The sequence below is a fragment of the Hemitrygon akajei genome, chromosome 5 (genome assembly GCF_048418815.1).
Source record: "Hemitrygon akajei chromosome 5, sHemAka1.3, whole genome shotgun sequence".
Classification (NCBI taxonomy): domain Eukaryota; kingdom Metazoa; phylum Chordata; class Chondrichthyes; order Myliobatiformes; family Dasyatidae; genus Hemitrygon; species Hemitrygon akajei.
In genome coordinates this window covers 5,351,703-5,374,403 of record NC_133128.1, presented here as the reverse complement: position 1 = coordinate 5,374,403, position 22,701 = coordinate 5,351,703, and the positions used below count along the sequence as shown (strand labels likewise).

At 45.3% G+C, this 22,701-nt stretch overlaps 1 protein-coding gene across 1 annotated transcript in view; it reads right to left on the bottom strand.

The window, feature by feature from the left end:
* robo2 (roundabout, axon guidance receptor, homolog 2 (Drosophila)) overlaps positions 1-21,985 on the bottom strand; it is a 1,389,008-nt gene extending 1,367,023 nt beyond the window's left edge. Inside the window, exon 1 of the mRNA XM_073044783.1 lies at positions 21,892-21,985. Within this exon, the coding sequence (XP_072900884.1) occupies positions 21,892-21,982 (91 nt within the window). The 5' untranslated portion in view covers positions 21,983-21,985. The remainder of the gene's footprint in view (positions 1-21,891) is intronic.
* Positions 21,986-22,701: the final 716 nt, after the last annotated feature.

Genomic DNA, 22,701 nt, shown 5'->3' with positions numbered 1-22,701 from the left:
ACATCTGGAGCTGGAGTCTTTAAGGCAGTCCTATGTTAAGTTCAATACTCAATGGCAAGTTCTGATGCCAAACTGTATCGGTCTCTGCTGTCCATCAGTTCATCAGCTGTGTGAGGGGGGAGCCTGTTGCTTGCTCTGCATATCGTACTGCCCTGGCTTGCATGTGACAGCACGCGACATCCATGGTCAACCCTGACCAATGCAGGGCCTCTTTTTTTTATTGGGACTGGAGGGTTTGAGTTCAAAGCTTTTAAAGGTTTCAAAGGTACAATTTAATGTCAGAGATACGTATACAATATACAGCCTGAAATGCTTTTTCTCCACAACCATCCACAAAAACAGAGGATTGCCCCAAAGAATGAACGACAGTTAAACGTGAGAACCACAAAGTCACCCCCAACTCTCCCCCTGCGCGTAAGCGAAGCGAGCAACAGCCCCCCCTCCCCCACCGGCAAAAAAAAGCATCGGCAGCCACCACCGAGCACTCAAACGAGAGCAAAGCAACAGCGAAGACACAGACTTGCAGTTACCCCAAAGACTTCGCGTTTCACCCGGTGTTTGACATACAGCAGGCTCTCTCTCTCCCTAATAAGGGAGGAGGAGGAGGTATCTCTGTTTTCCCAGCAAGTGTGAAGACATAACAAACAACTTGCTGGTCTATGATGTTAAAAGTCCACCATGTTGCTTTTATCGAGCTCTGTCCCCAAAGATCAGCCTCTGGGCACACAGCCACAGACATTCCGACTCCCCCGATGACACACGCGTCTCCTGTCGTGACACCGAGTTATAAGGGAGCCTGGATATTTTTAATTATTTAGACATCGATCCTGGGCCAAAGATTCTGATGCAGTTACAAAGAAGGCACAACAGTGGCTATATTCTTTTAGGAGTTTGAGGAGATTTGGTATGTCACCCAAGACACTCACAAATTTCCACAGACGCTCTGTGGAGAGCATCTTGACTGGTTGTACTAGCATCTGGAATGGAGGGGCCACCGCAAGGGACAGGGAAAAGCTGCAGGGAGTTGTAAACTCATCCAGCTCCGTCATGGGCACTACCCTCCCCAGCAACCTCAAAAAAGGTCAACCCCCATCCCCCGGAACATGCCCTCTTCTCATTGTGACCATCAAGGAGGATATACTATACAGGTGCCTAAAGACACACACTCAACATTTCAGGAGCAGCATCTTCCCCTTCGCCATCAGATTTCTGAATGGACAGTGAACCCATGAACACTACCTCACTATTTTTCCCTCTCTTTTTGCAATATTTATCTAATTTAATTTTTATATACATTTCTTTTTGTAATTTATAATTTTTAAATTATGTATTACAATGTACTGCTGCAATGTGTCTGTACGGAGTTTGTACATTCTTTCCGTGACCGGGTGGGTTTCCATACATTCCAAGGATGTATGGGTTACAGTTAGTAAGTTGTGGGCACGCTATGCTGGTGCCGGAAGTGTGATGACATTTGTAGGCTGCCCTCAGCACATCCTCGCTGATTTGATTTGATGAAAGCGATGCATTTCACTGCATGCTTACACGTGCATCTAATCTCTTTCATCTTTATTTGCCTGGCCATGCATGCTTGTCACACCTGAAGCATCATTTCAGATCATTTAAGAAGAATTTGTTTTTGAATCACTGAAATGAATGACCAAGTAAAACATACCCCCCACCCTCCCAACCACCACCACAAGTGACCAAGGTCTGTGGACATGCATCAAGCTGAAACATGAAATCCAAGCCCCTACTTTATGAGGAAAATCCCCAAAATATCCAGTGCCCATGGAGTGAGTAAAACTTTCATTGTGTGGTGTACTCTCTGGATGTGGGATGTACTGGTATTAAATCGTCCATTCCCAGTTGCAGAGAGGGGTATAGAGGCCCAGGCTTTGAAGCTTGGTGGTTAGATCTGAGGGAGTGAAGGTGTTGAGCACTGAGCTGTAATCAGTAAACAGCAGCCTGACACAATTATTGCTATTACCCTGGTGATCCAAGGTCAAGTGGAGAGCCAGTGAGACTGCATCCACTGTACACCTGCAATGGGCAAATTGCTGACTGACTTGCCGAGTATTTCCAAATTTTATGGTTGTATTTCACAGTTATTCTTAGTGACCTCAAATTTTACATCAAGACTTCAGTTAAAGAAAATTCTCAAGGCAATATCCAGCATTAAAGAACCCACCGTTCAAGTCAGGCTCTCTTCTCACAGCTACCATCAGGCAGGAAGTACAGAAGCCTGAGGCCCCACACCACCAGTTTCAAGAAGTGCTATTTCCATTTGGTTCCAGGACTAGCCTAGCACAACCCTAATCACTAGTTTTGCAACACTATCCTAACTTTGATCACTTTGATTAAAAATGGTTTGAATTATGCTCTTTCTAGTATACTGCAGCTTTTATGTTTAATTTATGTTTTTCTGGTGAATGTTGTGTCTCTAATGCACTGTGTCTGTGATGTTGCTGCAAGGCTTTCATTGTACCCGTGCACACATGGACTTGTGCAGATGACAATAAACTCAACTTTGACATTAACTGTGAAAGTCAAACCTAAACTTTAACAAGCTCAACAATGCCCACTTCTTCTGTCCTGTCTTTCCTCAAGTTATAACCTCCCTCCTCTGATATCAGTGGTTGGTAAGTTGTTGGAGATGATCCTGAGAGGCAGGATTTATGAACATTTGGAGAGGTATAATATGATTAGGAATAGTCAGCATGGTTTTGTCAAGGGCAGGTCGTGCCTTACAAGCCTGATTGAATTTTTTGAGGATATGACTAAACACATTGATGAAGGTAGAGCAGTAGATGTAGTGTATATGGATTTCAGCAAGGCATTTGATAAGGTACCCCATGCAAGGCTTATTGAGAAAGTAAGGAGGCATGGGATCCAAGGGGACATTGCTTTGTGGATCCAGAATTGGCTTGCTCACAGAAGGCAAAGAGTGGTTGTAGACGGGTCATATTCTGCATGGAGGCCGGTGACCAGTGGTGTGCCTCAGGGATCTGTTCTGGGACCCTTACTCTTTGTGATTTTTATAAATGACCTAGATGAGGAAGTGGAGGGGTGGGTTAGTAAATTTGCCAATGACAGAAAGGTTGGAGGTGTTGTGGATAGTGTGGAGGGCTGTCAGAGATTACAGCAGGACATCGATAGGATGCAAAACTGGGCTGGGAAGTGTCAGATGGAGTTCAAACCAGATACTGTAAGTGCAAAGTGGTTCATTTTGATAGGTTAAATATGATGGCAGAATACAGTATTAATGGTAATGGCAGTATGGAGGTTCAGAGTGATCTTGGGGTCCAAGTCCATAGGACACTCAAAGCTGCTGCGTAGGATGACTCCATGGTTATGAAGGCATACGGTGTATTGGCCTTCATCAACTGTGGGATTGAGTTCAAGAGCCAAGAGGTAACGTTGCAGTTATATAGGACCTTGATCAGATCCCACTTGGAGTAACGTGCTCAGTTCTGATCAACTCACTATAGGAAGGATGTGGAAACCATAGAAAGAGTGCAGAGGAGATTTACAAGGATGTTGTCTGGATTGGGGAGCATGCCTTATGACAATAGGTTGAGTGAACGTGGCCTTTTCTCCTTGGAGCAACATAGGACAACAGATGACCTGATAGAGGTGTATAAGATGATGAGAGGCATTGATTGTGTGGATAGTCAGAGACTTTTTCCCAGGGCTGAAATGGCTAACATGAGAGGACACAGTTTTAAGGTGCTTAGAAGTACGTACAGAGGAGATGTCAGGGTTAAGTTTTTTATGCAGAGAGTGGAGAGTGTGTGGAATAGGCTGCAGATACAAATGGGTCTTTTAAAGGACTCCTGGATAGGTACATGTAGCTTAGAAAAATAGATAGCTGTTAGTAACCCCAGGTAATTTATAAAGTAAGGTCATGCTCAGCACAGAATTGTGGGCTGAAGGGCTTGTACTGTGCTGTAGGTTTTCTATGTATCTATGTGTCTATATCATTCTTATAAGTTTCTCCTGTACCTTGTCCATCATCTCTTTTAACCAGGACCTATTATAGAGCTCACAATTCCTGTCTGATGCAACCAGGGTTCTCTTTAATTCACACACCATTCTTGCTAACTGTTGTGTATTAACTTCAGATTAATTCTTGCTTAGACAAAATAGTCAATTCAGTAGTTAACAAACTCTAGGTTAGTAATTATTTGAAGAAAGGTCTTGGCCCAAAACATCAACTGTTTATTTATTTCCATGGAGGCTGTCTGACCCGCTGAGTTTCTTCAGCATTTTTTATGTGTGTTGCTCTGGATTTCCAGCATCTGCAGAGTCTTCTGAGTCAGCAATTACATTAACCTGTTTTGTATGAAGCCATTGATAATGATCAGGAACTTCAGTAATGTATTACAATCACAATAATGTGTCACAGTAATGTATCACTGGGCAATCACAAGTGGCCAGTGTTAATGTCCATGTGTTGTAAAAATACCTGGATAAATGGATGACAACTGGCCCTTGGACACATGCCAAAGGAACCACACACAAAATGCTGGAGAAACACACAAAAGTGAGGGTCAAATGGCATCTGCAGAGAGAAATGGACAGTTGACGTTTTGGATCAAGACCCTTCACCTGAACTGAACGATAGAGGAGACTTAAAGCTCAATGTGAACTTTAGTTCATCATTGGACCATTAGACCATTAGATCATTGGACCATTAGATCATTAGATCATTGGACCATTAGATCATTAGATCATTGGACCATCGGACCATTAGACCATTAGATCATTGGACCATTGGACCATTGGACCATTAGATCATTAGACCATTGGACCATTAGACCATTGGATAATTAGACCATTGGACCATTGGACCATCAGATCATTAGATCATTGGACCATTAGACCATTAGACCATTGGACCATTGGACCATTAGATCATTGGACCATTAGACCATTAGATCATTGGACCATTAGACCATTAGATCATTAGACCATTAGACCATTCGATCACTGGACCATTGGATCATTGGACCTTTGGACCATTGGGCCATTGGACCATTAGACCATTGGACTATTAGACCATTAGATCATTGGACCATTAGATCATTAGACCATTAGACCATTAGATCACTGGACCATTGGACCATTGGACCTTTGGACCATTGGGCCATTGGACCATTAGACCATTGGACCATTAGACCTTAAATTTTATGAGCTCATGATGTTAAAACATTAAACCATAGGACCATAGCGGCAGAATTAGACCATTCAGCCCATCAGAACCACAAGATCGTCAGGCTGTCAGACCTTATGACTTTAAGACATTAAGCTATAGTGGCAGAATTAGACCATTCAGCCCATCATGCTGATTTATTATCCTTCTCAACCCCAATTTCCTGCCTTCTGTCTGTAAGCTTTGACATCCTGACTAATCAAGAACCTATCAATCTCTACTTTAAATATACTCAATTACTTGGCTTCCAAGGCTGCTTGTGTCAATAAATACCTCAGATTCACCACCCTCTAGCTAACCATTTACATTATCAGCAAGACTGATCACATTCACCTTAGCAGTTCCACCCCACACCATCCCTCCCACTGCTTGAACCATTACTCATCCACCTGGCAATTACAGTTTGTACATGACTGTTGCCCCCACCACCCTATCAATATAACCCAATCACACCCATATGGCCAATTAACCTATTTATCTGTATGTGTTTGGAGCTTGGGAGGAAACCCACGAGGCCACAGGGAGAACATCTCCTTACAGACAGTGATGGGAAATGAACCCAGACGGCTAGCGCTGTAAGAAAGTTACACTAATGGCGACACTGTCATGCCATTCCTGTGCACAGTTGGCTGGTTGAGAAATGGGCTGACAAAGAAAGACTGCCAAGTGCATTAACTCTCCCAGAAAATTACACAACTTGGCCTCAGAGTTCTATCTAGGGCAGTGGAGTTCAGGAGGGACTGATACAGCGGAACCTTAACCCAGCCAATACAATTAGCTCCTGCTCAAATTAATGAACCTCCACACCCTCACCCCAGCTTATCAATTCCAATTACAGACCTCTAAAGCACCTACAGCAATTAAAGAGTCACGGACCACTGTAATTAGAATCCACAGCCCACCAATTCATTACAGACAACCCAGCCTCATCAGTTCATGATACCAGTCCACTGACAGCAATTAGACTCCACCATACTCCAACCTCATCCACTGAGGAATCCCCACCTCCCTATCCAATTAACAACCTGTACTTCATTAGCAATCCTCGCCTTCCTGGTCCAGTTTCAGAGTTTCCCAGTATGACAGACACCATCGAGACACTCAGATCTCTCTGATCTAATCAGTGCTTTCCTCTTCCAACTGAAGAGCCGACACCCTGTGAGTAACACACAAAGTGCTGGAGGAACTCAGCAGGTCAGGAGAGGAATAAGCAGTCGACGTTTTGGGCTGAGATCCTTCATCAAGCTGTAAACCCCGTACTGCCCCCAAAACACCCCAGGATTACATGCCCAGCACCAATCTGAAGCCAGCCTTTGATCAACACACACAAAATGCTGGTGGAACGCAGCAGGCCAGGCAGCATCTATAGGGAGAAGTGCAGTCGATGTTTTGGGCCGAGACCCTTTGTCAGGACTCCTGACGAAGGATCTCGGCCCGAAACGTCAACAGTGCTTCTTCCTATAGATGCTGCCTGGCCTGCTGCGTTCCACCAGCATTTTGTGTGTGTTGTTTGAATTTCCAGCATTTGTAGATTTCCTCGTGTTGGCCTTTGATCATTCATCACACCACGTCAGCAATGAATACCAAATTTCATGAATCATCTTCACATCCCCAACAAATTATTGCCACATAACTAGCCCTGGGAAAAGATAAAGACTGTTTTTAAAGATGAACTTTATTTCTCGCAAGTACATTGAAGCCTCAAAGTATACAGTGAAGTACACTGTTTGTGTCCTGGAGGTGCAGGCCTGTCTGTCTGTGTGTGGGTGGGTGGGATGGTGGGAAAGGAGTTTGCTGTCTTGTTCTGCTGAACAGTGTGGGTATCAGAATATGTGTATATTTAAGGCAGAGATTAATGGGTTTTTGACTGACAGGGGCTGAGAGAACACGATGTTAGTTTATAACAATTAGCTTTGTTTGACGCACGTATACCAAAACATTGGAGCATCAAATCAAATCAGCAAAAATTGTGCAAGTGTCGGCATATTTCTGGCATCAGTGTAACAGGCCCTCAACTCGCTAATTTTAACTGTACGTCTTTGGAATGTGGGACAATACCAGAGGAAACCCACACGATCTCCTTTCAGACAGTGGCAGAGATAGAACCCTGGTCAGTGATCTCTGGCTGGTGCTAAGCTCCCCAATTACACAATTGTGGGAGGCATTGATAGAGTACTGATGAAGTGTCTCAGCCTGAAACGTTGTTTATTCTCCTCCAGATCTAAAGTTAGTATAGTGTACATACTTAGATAATAAATGTACTTGGAACTTTGAGATGATCTGCTGCCTAAAAGCTGCAGAGAGTTGCAAACTCAGTCAGGTCCATCATGGGGGTTAGAGTAACCTTTGGGTTCATAACATACAGAAAGATATCGACCTCAGTGATCAACCTTCAGATTCAAATATGCATTTCCTTCTTTCTTTTCTCTCTCTCTCTCATAGCTGATGATGCCTCTATGTGATGCAATCTTGTCAGTATGAGAGATTAGACTAAAACAATATTACGCGCATCTTTATCAACAGGTGAATTTCAACTTTGGTTGTTACCATTTTGATCCCAGCCGTTCATTATTAAACATAAGACCATACGATATAGAAGCAGAATTAGGCCAAATAGCCTGAGTTTTCTCCGCTATTTCATCATGGCGGCTCCAGTTTTCCTCTCAGCCCTAATCAGCTGCCTCTCCCCTGCCTTCTTTGCAACAAAGCCATCAATTCCAGATAAGTGTGAGGTGGTTCATTTTGGTAGGTCAAATATGATGGCGGAATATAGTATTAATGATAAGACTCTCTGGGAGTGTGGAAGATCAAAGGCATCTTGGGGTCCGAGTCCATAGGACACTCAAAGCTGCTGTGCAGGTTGACTCTGTGGTTAAGAAGGCATACGGTGTATTGGCCTTCATCAACCGTGGGAATGAGAGGTAATGTTACAGCTATATAGGACCCTGGTCAGACCCCATTTGGAGTACTGTGCTCAGTTCTGGTCACCTCACTACAGGAAGGATGTGGAAACTATAGAAAGGGTGCAGAGGAGATTTACAAGGATGTTGCCTGGATTGAGGAGCCTGCCTAATGAAAACATGTTGAGTGATCTCAGCCTTTTCTCCTTGGAGCAATGGAGGATAAGGGGTAACCTGATAGAGGTGTATAAGATGATGAGAGGCATTGATCATGTGGATAGTCAGAAACTTTTCCCTGGGGCTGAAATGGTTAACACAAGGGGCCACAGTTTTAAGGTGCTTGGAAGTAGGTACAGAGGAGATATCAGGGGTAAGTTTTTTATGCAGACAGTGGGTGAGAGCATGGAATGGACTGCCGGTGACGGTTGTAGGGGCGGATATGATAGGGCCTTTTAAGAGACTCCTGGATAGGTACATGATGCTTAGAAAAATAGGGGGCTATGGGTAAATCTAGAAAAATTTCTAAAGTACATGTCCAGCACAGCATCGTGGGCCGAAGGGCCTGTATCGTGCAGTAGTTTTTCTATATTTCTATTCCATCATCCAAATTATTGACATAAAACATCAAAAGAATTGGTCCAAACACAGATCCTGTGGAAAACCACTAATCTTCAGCAGCCAATCAGAAAAGGCTCCCTTTATTCCCGCTTTTTGTTTCCTGCCAGTCAGCCACTGCTTCATCCATGCTAGATTTTTTCCTGTAATACATACGCTCGTAGCTTGTTAAGCAGCACCTGGACAAAGGCCTTCTGAAGATCCAAGTACACAATATCAGCTGATTCTCCTTTGTCTATCCTGCTTGTTATTTCTTCAAAGAATTCCAACAGATTTGTCAGACAAGGTTTTCCCTTGAGGCCTATGGCTTACTTAAGGGGTTCTTACTGATGTTCCTCCAAGTACACTGAAACCACATCCTAACAAAACATCCTAGTATTCAGGATTCCGAACCAGAATTGGCATATTTATCACTGACATACAGTCAGTGGATATTTATTCGGTATAGAAATTGGAGCTGATGTGGTATTCTGCTGCGGTACCCTATCCTATTCAAGGTCCAGCAATGCTCTTCTGCACACCACTGTTGTAACACACGTCAGTTTGAACCAATCTGGCCATTCTTTTCTCACCTCGAAGCATTTTCGCCCACAGAACTGCCACTCACTGGATGTTTTTATTTTGTTTTTCACACCATTCTCTGTAAACTCTAGAGACTGTTATGCATGGAAGTCCCAGGAAATCAGCAGTTTCTGAGATACTCAAACCACCCCATCTGGCACCAATAATCATTCCACAGTCAAAGTCACTTAGATCACATTTCCTCCCCATTCTGATGTCTGGTCTGAACAACAACTGAACCTCTTGACCATATCGGCATGCTTTTATTAATTGAGTTGCTGCCACATGATTAGCTGTTGAGAGATTTGCATTAACGAACGGGTGTACAGGTGTACCTAATAAAGTGGCCACTGAGTGTTGTTATGTGGCAGTAGTACAGTGTAATACATTTTAACAAATTACTACAAGTTACAACAATAAAAACTAAATAAGTGGTGCAAATAGAAAGCAAAATTCTGAGGTTAGTGTTCATGGGTTCATTGTCTGTTCAAAAATCTGATGGTTGTTCCTGTAACTCCCTCTTGATGGTAGTAATGAGAAGACAGCATGTCATGGATGGTTGGGATCCTTAATGATGGATGCCACCATCTTGAGGCATCACCTTTTGAAGATGTCCTGGATGGTGTGGAGGGTTGTGCTCGCGATGGAGCTGGTTAAGTCCATGACCTTCCTGTGCATTGTCACCTCCATATCAGACAGTGATGCAACCAGTTTGAATGCTTTCCACGATACATCTGTATAACTTTGCTAAATTCTTTGGAGACAAACTAAGTCTCCTGAAACTCGTGATGAAATATAGCCACCATCGTGCCTTTGTAATTGCATCAATATGTTGGGCCCAGGATAGATCTTCAAAGATGCTATCATCCAGGAGCTTGAAACTGCTCACTGCTGACCCCTCGATGAGGTCTGAGGTATGCTCCCTCAACTCCCCCTTCCTGAAGTCCACAATCAATGCCTTGGTCTTACTGATGTTGAGATCAAGGTTGTTCTTGTGACATCATTCAACCAGCTGGGCTACCTCGCTCCTGTACACCTTGTCAACACCAACTGAAATTCTGCCAACAGTAGTTATGTTGTCATTGAATTAATGGATGGTGTTTGTGCTGTGCCTAAACACACAGTCATGGGTGTAGAGTGGGTAGAGCAGTAAGACCTTAAGACATTAGTGCAGAATTAGGCCACTAGCCCATCGAGTCTTCTCCACCACTCAATTTTGGCTGATTTATTATCCCCCTCAACCCTGTTCTCCTGTCTGCTCCCTGTAACCTTTGACACCCTTACTAATCAAGAATCTATCAAACCTCTGCTTTAAAAAGGCCTTGATAGAGTGGATAGTGAGCATACTTCCTATGATGGGAAAGTCCAAGTCCAGAGGACAAAGCCTCAGAATAGTACGGCATCCTTTAGAATAGAGATGAGGAGGATTTTTTTTAGCCAGAGAGTGGTTAATCTGTGGAATGCTTTGCCACAAGCAGCTGTGGAGGCCAAGTCTTTATGTATATTTAAGGCAGAGTTTGATAGATCCTTGATTGGTCAGGGCATGAAGGAACACAGGAAGAAGGCAGGAGATTGGGGCTGGTTGGGAAAATGGATCAATCGTGATGAAATGGTGGAGTGGACTCAATAGGCCAAATAGTCTAATTCTGCTCCTATGTCTTATGGTTTTAAACACAGCCAATGACTTGGCTTCCACAGCCATCTGTGGCAAAGAATTTCCCAGTTTCACCACCCTCTGGTTAAAAAAATTCCTCCTCAACTCTGTTCTAAAGAGATGTCCTTCTATTCTGAAGCTGTGCCCTCTGGTACTAGACTCACCCACCATAGGAAACCTGCTCTCCACATTCACTCTGTCAAGGCCTTTCAACATTAGATAGGCTTCAATGAGATCACCCCTCATTCTTCTAAGAAGGCATCCTTGAGATACATGACTGCTGATTGCCAGTGAGGAAGAGATGTTATTTCCAATCTGGTTCCATTTTGGTCCTTGCCACTTACATCCCAATCAATGATTATTAAACCTCCCAATATGCTGATCCATATTCCCACAAATCCAGCCAGTGCACCATGCCCGGGAATCACTTCATGCACTGAATACCAACAGCTGTTTCCTTTGAAGCTAGCAATGATTTCTAGTGCCTCTGCCCCTTCCGCACTATTACTCAAAATTCCTTATTGGGAATTTAACAAATTAAACTCACAAAGAGCCCAGCAGTGAAAGAATCCTTGACCTTGGAATTAAAGCTACTTTTAAGATTGTGCAATTTTTCAAATGAGAAGCCCTGTCCTGACTAGACCATTAGTCAAGGTACAGTCATTCAATAAGCTGAGAGGTACTTAAAATTCAGAACTGCACTAGTCACTGAATTTAAAATACCTGTTCATCTTAAATGCACAGACTGCTGAAATAATTTCTTTAATTTTACAGGGAAACACAGATGTAGAAGTCAGCTTAACAGAGGAGGGAGCAAGGCTGGTCAGGAGACTGAACTGTTCTTAAAAGGTGTGTTGATTGGTGGCACAGTAGTGCTGCGGTTAGTGTAATACGTCATAACGCCAACCATAAGATCACAGTTCAATCCTAACACTGTTTGTAAATTCTCCCTGTTTCCGAATGGGTTTCCTCCCACACTCCGTAGATGTAAGCGTGTTAGTGGGTTGCTGGCATGAGAGGTTGGTGCTGGAAGCGTGCCGACACTTGTGGGCTGCCACCAGCACAATCTCACTGATATGATTTTTGCATTTCACTATGTGTTCTAATGTAACACACACTCAGAGGCCACTTTATTAGTTACACCTACTCATTAATGCAAATATCTAATTAGCCAATCATGCGACATGGTCAAGAGATTCAGCTGGTGTTCAGACCAAACACCAAAATGGAGTAAAAGTGTGATCTAAATGACTTTGACCGTGGAATGATTGTTGGTGCCAGACAGGGTGGTTTGAGTATCTCAGAAACTGCTGATCTCCTGGGATTTTCACACATAACAGTCTCTAGAGCAGGGGTTTCCAGCTGGGGTCCACAGACCCCTTGGTCCATGGCATAAAATAGGCTGGGAACCCCTGCTCTAGGGTTTAGAGAAAGGTGCAAAACACAAAAAAAATAATCCAGTGAGCGTCATTCTGTGGGTGAAAACACCTTGTTAATGAGAGAGGTCAGAGGAGAATGGCCAGACTGGTTCAAGCTGACAGGCAGTCTAAAATAACTCAAATAACCATGCATTATGATAGTGGTGTGCAGAAGACCATCATTGAACCTTGAAGTGGATGGGTTACAACACAACAGCAGGGGCCATTTTATTAGGTGCAGGAGGTTCCCAACAAAATGGCCACAGAGTGTATGTCAGTGATAATAAATGTGTTTCTGATTCTGGTAAAAGTGAACTCTTGACCTCAATCAACCTTGTGATGACCCTTGCCCATTATTGTCTACCTGTGGCATGTTGCTCCGAGCAGCCATCTTTTTCTGCTTTGTTTGGCATCCTGCCCACTCTGAAATAAGATTCAGAGCCAGGACAGCGCAAACCGTGTCACCTCCTCAGCTCAGCTGATAATTTAACCCCTTGAGCTTATGACCTTTCCCATTGAGCTCCTATTCATTTTAATTTATTTATCCTATCTACATTGAAACACAGTGAAATGTGTTATTTGCATTAACAACCAACACAATCTAACAATGTTCTGGGGGCAGCCTGCAAATATTGCCATGCATTCTGCTACCAACATGCCATGCCCAATATCCTTGGCAAAACACAGAACACAACACAATAAAGCAAGCCACATTCCTCCCTCACACCCACCCACCCACACACACTGTACACTATGCTCTAACCCCAGGACAGGATGCCTCCAACCTCCAGCGGACTCACGTGTTCACAAACTTTAGGTTTAGACGACCTCTGTAAATTTGCAGAGATTCAAAGCGCTTCTGCAGACTCCTCGTCAACCCACGGGCTCCAATTTTCAATATCAACCCCAGGACTCCCCAATGACAAACTACTGCCTGTATGAGCTGAAATACAACCCACCACCAGGTTCTTCCAGTCCATGTTTGGACATCCCCTAATTTCAAATTCAATCACATCAGCAGTTCCTGGGGGAATCTAGCCCAGTAATTAATCAAGGTCACTGTTTATCCTCATGTTTACAAGATCCACTGGTCAAGCAGTTAATGAGCAAACCACAATGGGAACCTCTCCAAACCTTCATGCCCACAAGATCCAGAAAGCAACAGCAATGAAAGGTTTGACAAAGGGCCAGTCCGTATCACTCTCCATGGATCTGGCTCCCCCGGGACAAGAGCCCTCAGTGGATGCTGGCGACAAGAAGACTTGTTGCTTTCACCCTGACTAAGTGTAGACTTAAAACCTGTGTAGGGCATAGTACAGGACATTCAGCCCACTATGTCATGCTGACCATTTAACCTACTCCAAAATCAACCTAACACTTTCCTCCCACTTAACTCCTCAGTTTTCTATCATCTATGTGTCTACCTAAGAGTGTCTTAAATGTTGCTAAATATATCTGCCTCTACCTGGCAGGATGTTCTGTGTACCTACCACACTCTGTATATAAAAAAAAACCACCTCTGACATCTCTCCAATACTTGCCTCCAATCACTTTAATATTACACACCCTCGTAATATTAAACACTTCCACCCCAGGAAACATTCATAAGACCATTACATGTAGGAGCAGAATTAGGCCATTTGGCCCATCAACTCTGTCCGCTATTTCATCATGGCTACCCAATTTTCCTCTCAGCCCCTATCTCGTACCTTCTCCCCCATATCCATTCATGCTCTGACCAATCAAGAATCTATCAATGCCTGCCTTGAATAAAGACTTGGCCTCCTCAGCTGCCTGTAGCAAAGAGTTCCACAGATTTAAAGGACTCCCCTCTACCCTGAGGCTGGGGCCTGTGGTCTCAGACTCTCTCACCATAGGAAACATCCTCTCCACATCCACTGTATCAAGGCCTTTCAGCATTGGACAGGTTCCAATGAGATCACCCCTCATTCTTCTGAATTCTAGTGAATACAGGCCCAGAGACATCAAATGCTCTTCATATGCCAATCCTTTCAATCCTGGAATTATTTTCATGAATCTCCTTTGAACCCTCTCCAGTTTCAGCACATCCTTTCTAAGATAAGGGGCCTAAACCTGCTCACAATACTCCAAGTGAGGCCTCACCAGTGCTTTATAAAGTCTCAAAATTACATCCTTGCTTTTATATTCTAGTCATCTTGAAATGAATGCTAACATTGCATTTGCCTCCCTCACCCCACTGACTCAACCTGCAAATTAATTTTTAGGGAACCCTGCACAAGAACTCCCAAGTCCCTATGCACTTCAGCTTTTTGTATTTTCTCTCCACTTAGGAAATAGTCAACCCTTTCATTTCTTCTACCAAAGTGCATGACCATACACTCTCTGACACTCTATTCCATCTGCCATTTATTTGCCCATTCTCCCAATCCATCTGTCCTTCTATAGCCATTCTACTTCCTCAAAGCTACCTGCCCCTCCACTTACCATCGTATTGACTGCAAACTTGGCAACAAAACCATTAATTCCATCATCCAAATCATTATCATATAACATAAAAAGAATTGGTCCCAACACAGACCCTGTGGAACACCAGGAGTCACCGTAGCCAGCCAGGGAAAGCTCCCTTTATTCCCACACTTTGCCCTCTGCCAATCAGCCATTGCATTGTGCATGCTAGGATCCTTGCTGTAATACCATGGACTCACAGCTTGTTAGCAGTCTTGTCTGTGGCACCTTGTCAAAGGCCTTCCGAAAATCCAAATACACAACACCCACCGATTCTCTATTGCCTATCTCACTTGTTATTTTTTCAAAGAGTTGCAACAAATTTGTCAGGAAGACAACTCCCATCAGGGCTTTTTTACTCTTGCAGTTCCTTAGCTCTACCCACAATGATGCTACACCTTCTAACCCGATGCCACCTCTTTCGAAAGATTTCATTTTATTTTTTACCAACAGAGCTACACCACCCCCTCTGCCTACCTGCCTGTCCTTTCAATAGAACGTGTATCCTTGGACATTCAGCTCCCATCTATAATCCTCCTTTAGCCATGATTCAGTGATGCCTGCAACATTATACATGCAAATCTGTAACTGTGTTGTAGGTTCATCTACCTTATTCCGTATACTGTGCTCATTCAAATATAACACCATCGGTGTTGTATTCAACATTTTCAATTTTGTTTGCCTTTTACGTTACAACTCATCCTGTTGTCTGCAATTTTGCCATATCAACAATCTCTCCTCACTATACATTGCCTCTGTTTGTAAAGCAGCTACCTCACCTTCAGCAGTATCATCTGCCTTTCCTATGATACTTTTTGCATTGAAAATATACACAGCTCAGGACACTAGTCACACCATGCTCAACCTTTTGATTCCTAACTTTGTCTGAGGTCTAACCAATACCTGCCTCCACAACCTTTCCATTAATTGTTCTGGCACTCTGCTTCCCCTGGAATTCTAGTTTAACCCCCCTGCCGTCCCCCCACTCCCCCGTGCAGCATTAACAAACATTCTCGCTAGGATATTAGTCCACCTCCAGTTCAGGTGCAAACTGTCCCTTCTGTAAAGACCTCACATTCCCTGGAAGAGAGTCCAATGATCCAAAAGTCTTATGCCCTCCCTCCTACACCAACTCCTTAGCCGCATATTAAACTGTGTAATCTTCCTAGTTCTGACCTCACTGGCACATGGCACCAGTAGCAATCCTGACCCTGAGGACCTGCCCTTTAACTTAGCACCGAACTCTCTGAACTCGCTACCCAGAACCTTGTCACTTGTCCTACCCAGGTCATTGGTAACAACATGGACCACAACCTCTGTCTGTTCACTCTCCCACTTCAGAATGCTGAGGTCTCAGTCTGAGATATCCCGGACCCTGGCACGCGGGAGGCTAAGTACCATCTGGGAATCTCGTTCTCACCCACAGAACCTTCTGACCACTGCGCTTGCCCCTGCCTTCCTTTAATTTGCTCAAACTAATCAATCCCAAATGCCAACTGGTTGCAGGTCAAAGCTCTTCCTCACTGCTGCCGTTATCCTCAGGCGGTGGGCCTGATTGAAGTTCCCTCCTCCCAAAACTTCTGATGTCCAGGTTGGCCGCTGGTTAAAGCTCTTTTTTATGCTGTATTGAATCTGGAGTATCAATTATTTTTTCACTGGATATCTATGTCTACTATCATCTTATATACCTCCATTCAGTCACCTCTCATCCTCCTTCACTCCAAAGAGAAAAGCCCCAGGATGATAGAAAAATGGAGGGTTATGTAGGAGGGAAAAGTTAGATTGATTTTGGAGTTGTTAAAAGGTCGGCACCACATCGTGGCCTGAAGGGCTTATACTATCTGTATGTTCTATGTTCTAATACCCAGGCCCTGCTTCCAAATTATTCTCAGATCCTCAAGTTCTGAGTGAAACCAGAAACCAGCAGTTTCTGAGGCGGCTGAAGAGAGCTGCACTGTGTACACCTCTATTCACGTCATTCTACAAGTCCACAGTGGACAGCACCCTGACAGACTGCATCGCTGCTCGGTACGGAAAGTGCACTGTGGACAGCACCCTGACAGACTGCATCGCTGCTCGGTACGGAAAGTGAACTGTGGACAGCACCCTGACAGACTGCATCACTGCTCGGTACGGAAAGTGCACTGTGGACAGCACCCTGACAGACTGCATCGCTGCTCGGTACGGAAAGTGCACTGTGGACAGCAGCCTGACAGACTGCATCGCTGCTCGGTACGGAAAGTGCACTGTGGACGGCACCCTGACAGACTGCATCGCTGCTCGGTACGGAAAGTGCACTGTGGACAGCACCCTGACAGACTGCATCGCTGCTCGGTACGGAAAGTGCACTGTGGACAGCAGCCTGACAGACTGCATCGCTGCTCGGTACGGAAAGTGCACTGTGGACAGCACCCTGACAGACTGCATCGCTGCTCGGTACGGAAAGTGCACTGTGGACAGCACCCTGACAGACTGCAACGCTGCTTGGTACGGAAAGTGCACTGTGGGCGGCACCCTGACACACTGCATCGCTGCTCGGTGCGGAAAGTGCACTGTGGACAGCACCCTGACACACTGCATCGCTGCTCGGTACGGAAAGTGCACTGTGGACAGCACCCTGACAGACTGCATCGCTGCTCGGTACGGAAAGTGCACTGTGGACAGCACCCTGACAGACTGCATCGCTGCTCGGTACGGAAAGTGCACTGTGGACAGCACCCTGACAGACTGCATCGCTGCTCGGTACGGAAAGTGCACTGTGGACAGCACCCTGACAGACTGCATCGCTGCTCGGTACGGAAAGTGCACTGTGGACAGCACCCTGACAGACTGCATCGCTGCTCGGTACGGAAAGTGCACTGTGGACGGCACCCTGACAGACTGCATCGCTGCTCGGTACGGAAAGTGCACAGTGGACAGCACCCTGACAGACTGCATCGCTGCTCGGTACGGAAAGTGCACTGTGGACAGCACCCTGACACACTGCATCGCTGCTCGGTACGGAAAGTGCACTGTGGACAGCACCCTGACAGACTGCATCGCTGCTCGATACGGAAAGTGCACTGTGGACAGCATCCTGACAGACTGCATCGCTGCTCGGTACGGAAAGTGCACTGTGGACAGCACCCTGACAGACTGCATCGCTGCTCGGTACGGAAAGTGCACTGTGGACAGCACCCTGACAGACTGCATCGCTGCTCGGTACGGAAAGTGCACTGTGGACAGCACCCTGACAGACTGCATCGCTGCTCGGTACGGAAAGTGCACTGTGGACAGCACCCTGACAGACTGCATCGCTGCTCGGTACGGAAAGTGCACAGTGGACAGCACCCTGACAGACTGCATCGCTGCTCGGTACGGAAAGTGCACAGTGGACAGCACCCTGACAGACTGCATCGCTGCTCGGTACGGAAAGTGCACTGTGGACAGCACCCTGACAGACTGCATCGCTGCTCGGTACGGAAAGTGCACTGTGGACAGCACCCTGACAGACTGCATCGCTGCTCGGTACGGAAAGTGCACTGTGGACAGCACCCTGACAGACTGCATCGCTGCTCGGTACGGAAAGTGCACTGTGGACAGCACCCTGACAGACTGCATCACTGCTCGGTACGGAAAGTGCACAGTGGACAGCACCCTGACAGACTGCATCGCTGCTCGGTACGGAAAGTGCACTGTGGACAGCACCCTGACGGACTGCATCACTGCTCGGTACGGAAAGTGCACTGTGGCGGACAGGAAGGCTCTACGACGGGAGTCAAAACTGCCCAATGCATCACCGACAACAGCCTATCCCCATCAAGGACAAGATACAGAAAGGTGCCAGAAAAGGCCAGTAGCATCATGAAGGATCCCATCCACCCTGCTCATGGGACTGTTTGTCCCACTCCCATCAGGGAGGAGGCTACATAGAATCCACCTCAGGACCACCAGACTCAAAAACAGTTACTTACCCAAGCAGTAAGACTGATCAACACCCCCATCCACTAACCCACCCCCCCATACCCCCAAACACCACTACATCATCATTTCCTGTCAGTCACCTTATGTACAGACACTCCTGCGCCTATCATCACTTTATGGACATACAATTAAGCTACAAACTTTGTAGATATTTAAGTTATCTACTGTATTTATATTTGTTGTGTTTCTTTATTATTATTGTGTTCTTTATCTTGTGTGTTTTTATGCTGCACTGGATCCAGAGTAACAATTATTTTTTCTCCTTTACACCTGTGATACTCCGAGAGGACCACAACCCTGTTGTGACGTGGAGGCCTGCGTGCCTCAATGACTCAAAGCTTTGCTGGCTGGAGTTAGCACTTTAAGCTTTGGCTCTTTGTAGGGTCACCCATGACAAACAGGTCAAAGGGTAGAGGCCAGATGAAGAGTGGTCCTCCGGTCCTCCAGGTTCGGGGGTTCAGCTCAGGGCTAACAACCCCGAACGGTCAAACAAAACTGTTACAGAAACAGCAATGAAGACTCCTTCAACATCGGAGTGGGACGGTATTCCTGGGTCTCCACCCAGGATGTGCATGACTGACAGTTGTGAAAACTGAGAGGAAGCTGCTAATGTAATGACCAGCAGCGATGGAGGACCTTCGCTGCTGCCTGAAATGCCAGTGGTGTAACAGGTACTGAGTACGTACGTTTTACACTTGTTTACTGCAAATGACATGAAACAGTCTTGAATGTTGAATTCATGCTGGCTGACTGCACCACCCTCCTCATCACATGCTCAGCTCCCTCCCACAGCCATCCATTCAAACAGCTGATGCTTGCAGTTTCAATCCTGCTCCCATGACTGTGCGCCAACCACCTCCAGTTCAAGTGCTACCTTCCTCCTCTGCTGACAGTCACCATCCACGCCAGCCCCAGGCCTGGAAAGCCCAGCCCTCACCAGCCTGTCCCGCTCCTCCTCGCAACCTTCTCCATCTACCACTCCTCAAACACACTGAACCCCTCTGTGGAGTGTGGGAGTAGCAGGGAGAAAGGCCTCCTTGTGCTGTGCCTGAACCAGGTCTACCCCTCAAGGTGGCCTTGCTCTCTCCCTACTGAGAAGATGGGAAAGCTCGTCACGTGCCTTAAACACACATCATCTAGTGAAGGAGTCAGAGTTTCAGACCACACTATCTTGATTAGGAGTTTGAGGAGATTTGGTATTTCACCAAAGACTCCAGTAAATCTTGACTGATGTACAGTGAAGAGCATTCTAATTGGTTGCATCACAGCCTGGTATGGAGAAATCATTTACAATTTATTTATTAGTTCTAGTTTCAGTCCTGTCTCTGTCCTAAGGTCTCAGAGCTGAAACAGCACAGGGCTACAACAGGAGATAATTTAATCGAACCCCGTGGAATAACATGATTTCAATTATTCATTTCGACATGTCTTCCTCCCTGCTTTTCTGAGACACACAATTAAAAAAAACCCAAAAGAATTAAAATTCCATTTCACAGCCTTTGAGTACATTACGGATAGAAGCTATAAATGGCAACAAGACAGACACTCATTGAAAAGGAAATGAATACAAGCACAAGATAAAATTTCACACACAAAACTCCCCAAGAGGTGTTAGAGGAAGGAGAACTCCAACACAATTCCCAGAGGCATTGAACAATAGGACAGTGAAGTCTTTAAGGGCCAAAAGTTGTTCTGGAAATAGTACAGAACTTCAAGCCAACAAAAGGGTGGGACCACAACTAACTAAAGTGTTAAAAGGGTGTTGAACCAACTCAAATGTTTAGAGGGTCTTAGAAGGACACTAGGCTTAGCAAAGGAATTGAAGGCCTAGCCATGTAGAGGCCCCAGTTTGATTCTGAGGGTGGTGGTTTTATTGTAGGAGGAGAAGTTAAGCAGACCAGGCCTGCAGGACCTTTGAGGAATGAAAGATAAATGAACAGTGTTCCTACTTGGCTTCCGGGGTAGAGAGGGAGTTGATGTTCCTCTGGAACAAAGTCATAAAATAAGGGGCCATCCATTCAGGATGGAGAAGGAAGTTCTTTGCCAAAAGGATGGTAGAATGTTGGAATTTTCTACCCGAGAGGTTCATGGAGGCTCAGTTACTTCAGAAATGAGTAGAATTTTAGCTGTTATGGAATTCAAGGCAAAAGGGGTCAGTGTAGGAGAGTGGTGCTGAGATAAGAGACCAGGATTGTCCTTACTGAATTGCAGAGCAGGTACGGGGGGGCGGGGGGGGTCAAAAGACCCACTTCTTTTGGGATTTCTCATTTGCTACTGAGACATCCAAAAGGCTAGAGACAGACCATTGTTGAATACAGAAAGAAAGTCAAGCACTACGTCAGGCAGGGAATCAATAACTTTCCCCTAAATTAAGCAAGAGAGAGAATGCAAGTGCATGGGGAGAGCTACAGTAATGGAACAAGACAAACACGTTTTTTCCATAAATGGGTTTACTCTCAGATCTCATTATAGTGCACTATAAGCATCCGAATCTGTTGACAACATGATAAATCACAACTAATTCACAAGTATCCATTGCACCATGTAGAAAACTCCCAAATCTCTCCATCAGATTCCAGCCTCTAACTTACTGTCAATCTTTCACTTTCATTCAGTTCTCCCGAGTTCTCAAATATCTCTCACATTTAGAACAGTTCCTCTGCCGGGGTTTACAAAATAATGATTATTTGTGCCCCTTAAATCCAGCAGGTGGCTTGGTGAAGAGCTGAACTACAAAATTTCTGAGAGATTCCAGCAAGTAAGATCCCAATATGGGATTTTGAGTTTGATGTAGGCAAAATTTCCACAAGGCAGGAATTCCACAAGACAGGAACAATTGCAATCACATTTTTTTGCCTCCCAGCAGAAACGGGGGTAGCCATTTTAATTTGCATCATTATGGAGGCTTAACTGCCGTAAGCCATGGCCAAATGTCTCTCAAACAATCCAGCAACCAGAATGTTAACAGCACAAACCACTTTCCAGTCCACACCACCTGGAACCAACAGGGGCAGCCAACACATCAACCGTCAGCAGCAAATGGACACTGCAGAGAACAAGACCAAGCCTCTTCCTTACCTTGTCCCTGAGCTGTGGCTGGTTGCCACCAAATGAGCAGCAGGACAGTCAGCGATCTGAGGGCCAGTCCCTGCGGCCGGCTCTGGTCCATCACGTCCTGAGACACTGCAGGGGTAAACAGAGAAAATGATTAGGGAGAGAGAAAATAAGGTACATGTATTTCCCCACCCGTTATGGGTGATGTCCATTTAAGAATCTGATGGCAGAGAGGAAGAACCCATTCCTGAATCGCTGAGTGTGTGCCTTCAGGCTTCTGTACCTCCTACCTGATAGTAAAAGTGAGAAAAGGGCATGCCCTGGGTGCTGGAGTTCCTTAATAATGGACATTGCCTTTCTGAGATACCGCTCCCTAAAGATGTCCTGGGTACTTTGTAGGCAGGTACCCAAGATGGAGCTGACTAGATTTACAACCCTCTGCAGCTTCTTTCAGTCCTGTGCAGTAACCCCTCCATACCAGATAGTGATGCAGCCTGTCAGAATGCTCTCCACAGTACAACTATAGAAGATTTTGAGTGTACTTGTTGACATGTCAAAACTCTTCAAACTGCTAATGAAATACAGCTGCTGTCTTGCCTTCTTTATGACTACATCGATATGTTGGGACCAGGTTAGATCCTCAGAGATCTTGACACCCAGGAACTAGAAACTGCTCACTCTCTCTACTTCTGATCCCTCGATGAGGATTGGTATGTGTTCTTTCATCTTACCCTTCCTAAAGTCCACAATCAGCTCTTCCGTCTTACTGACGTTGAGTGCCAGGTTGTTGCTGTGGCACCATTCCACAAGTTGGCATATCTTGCTCCTGTACAC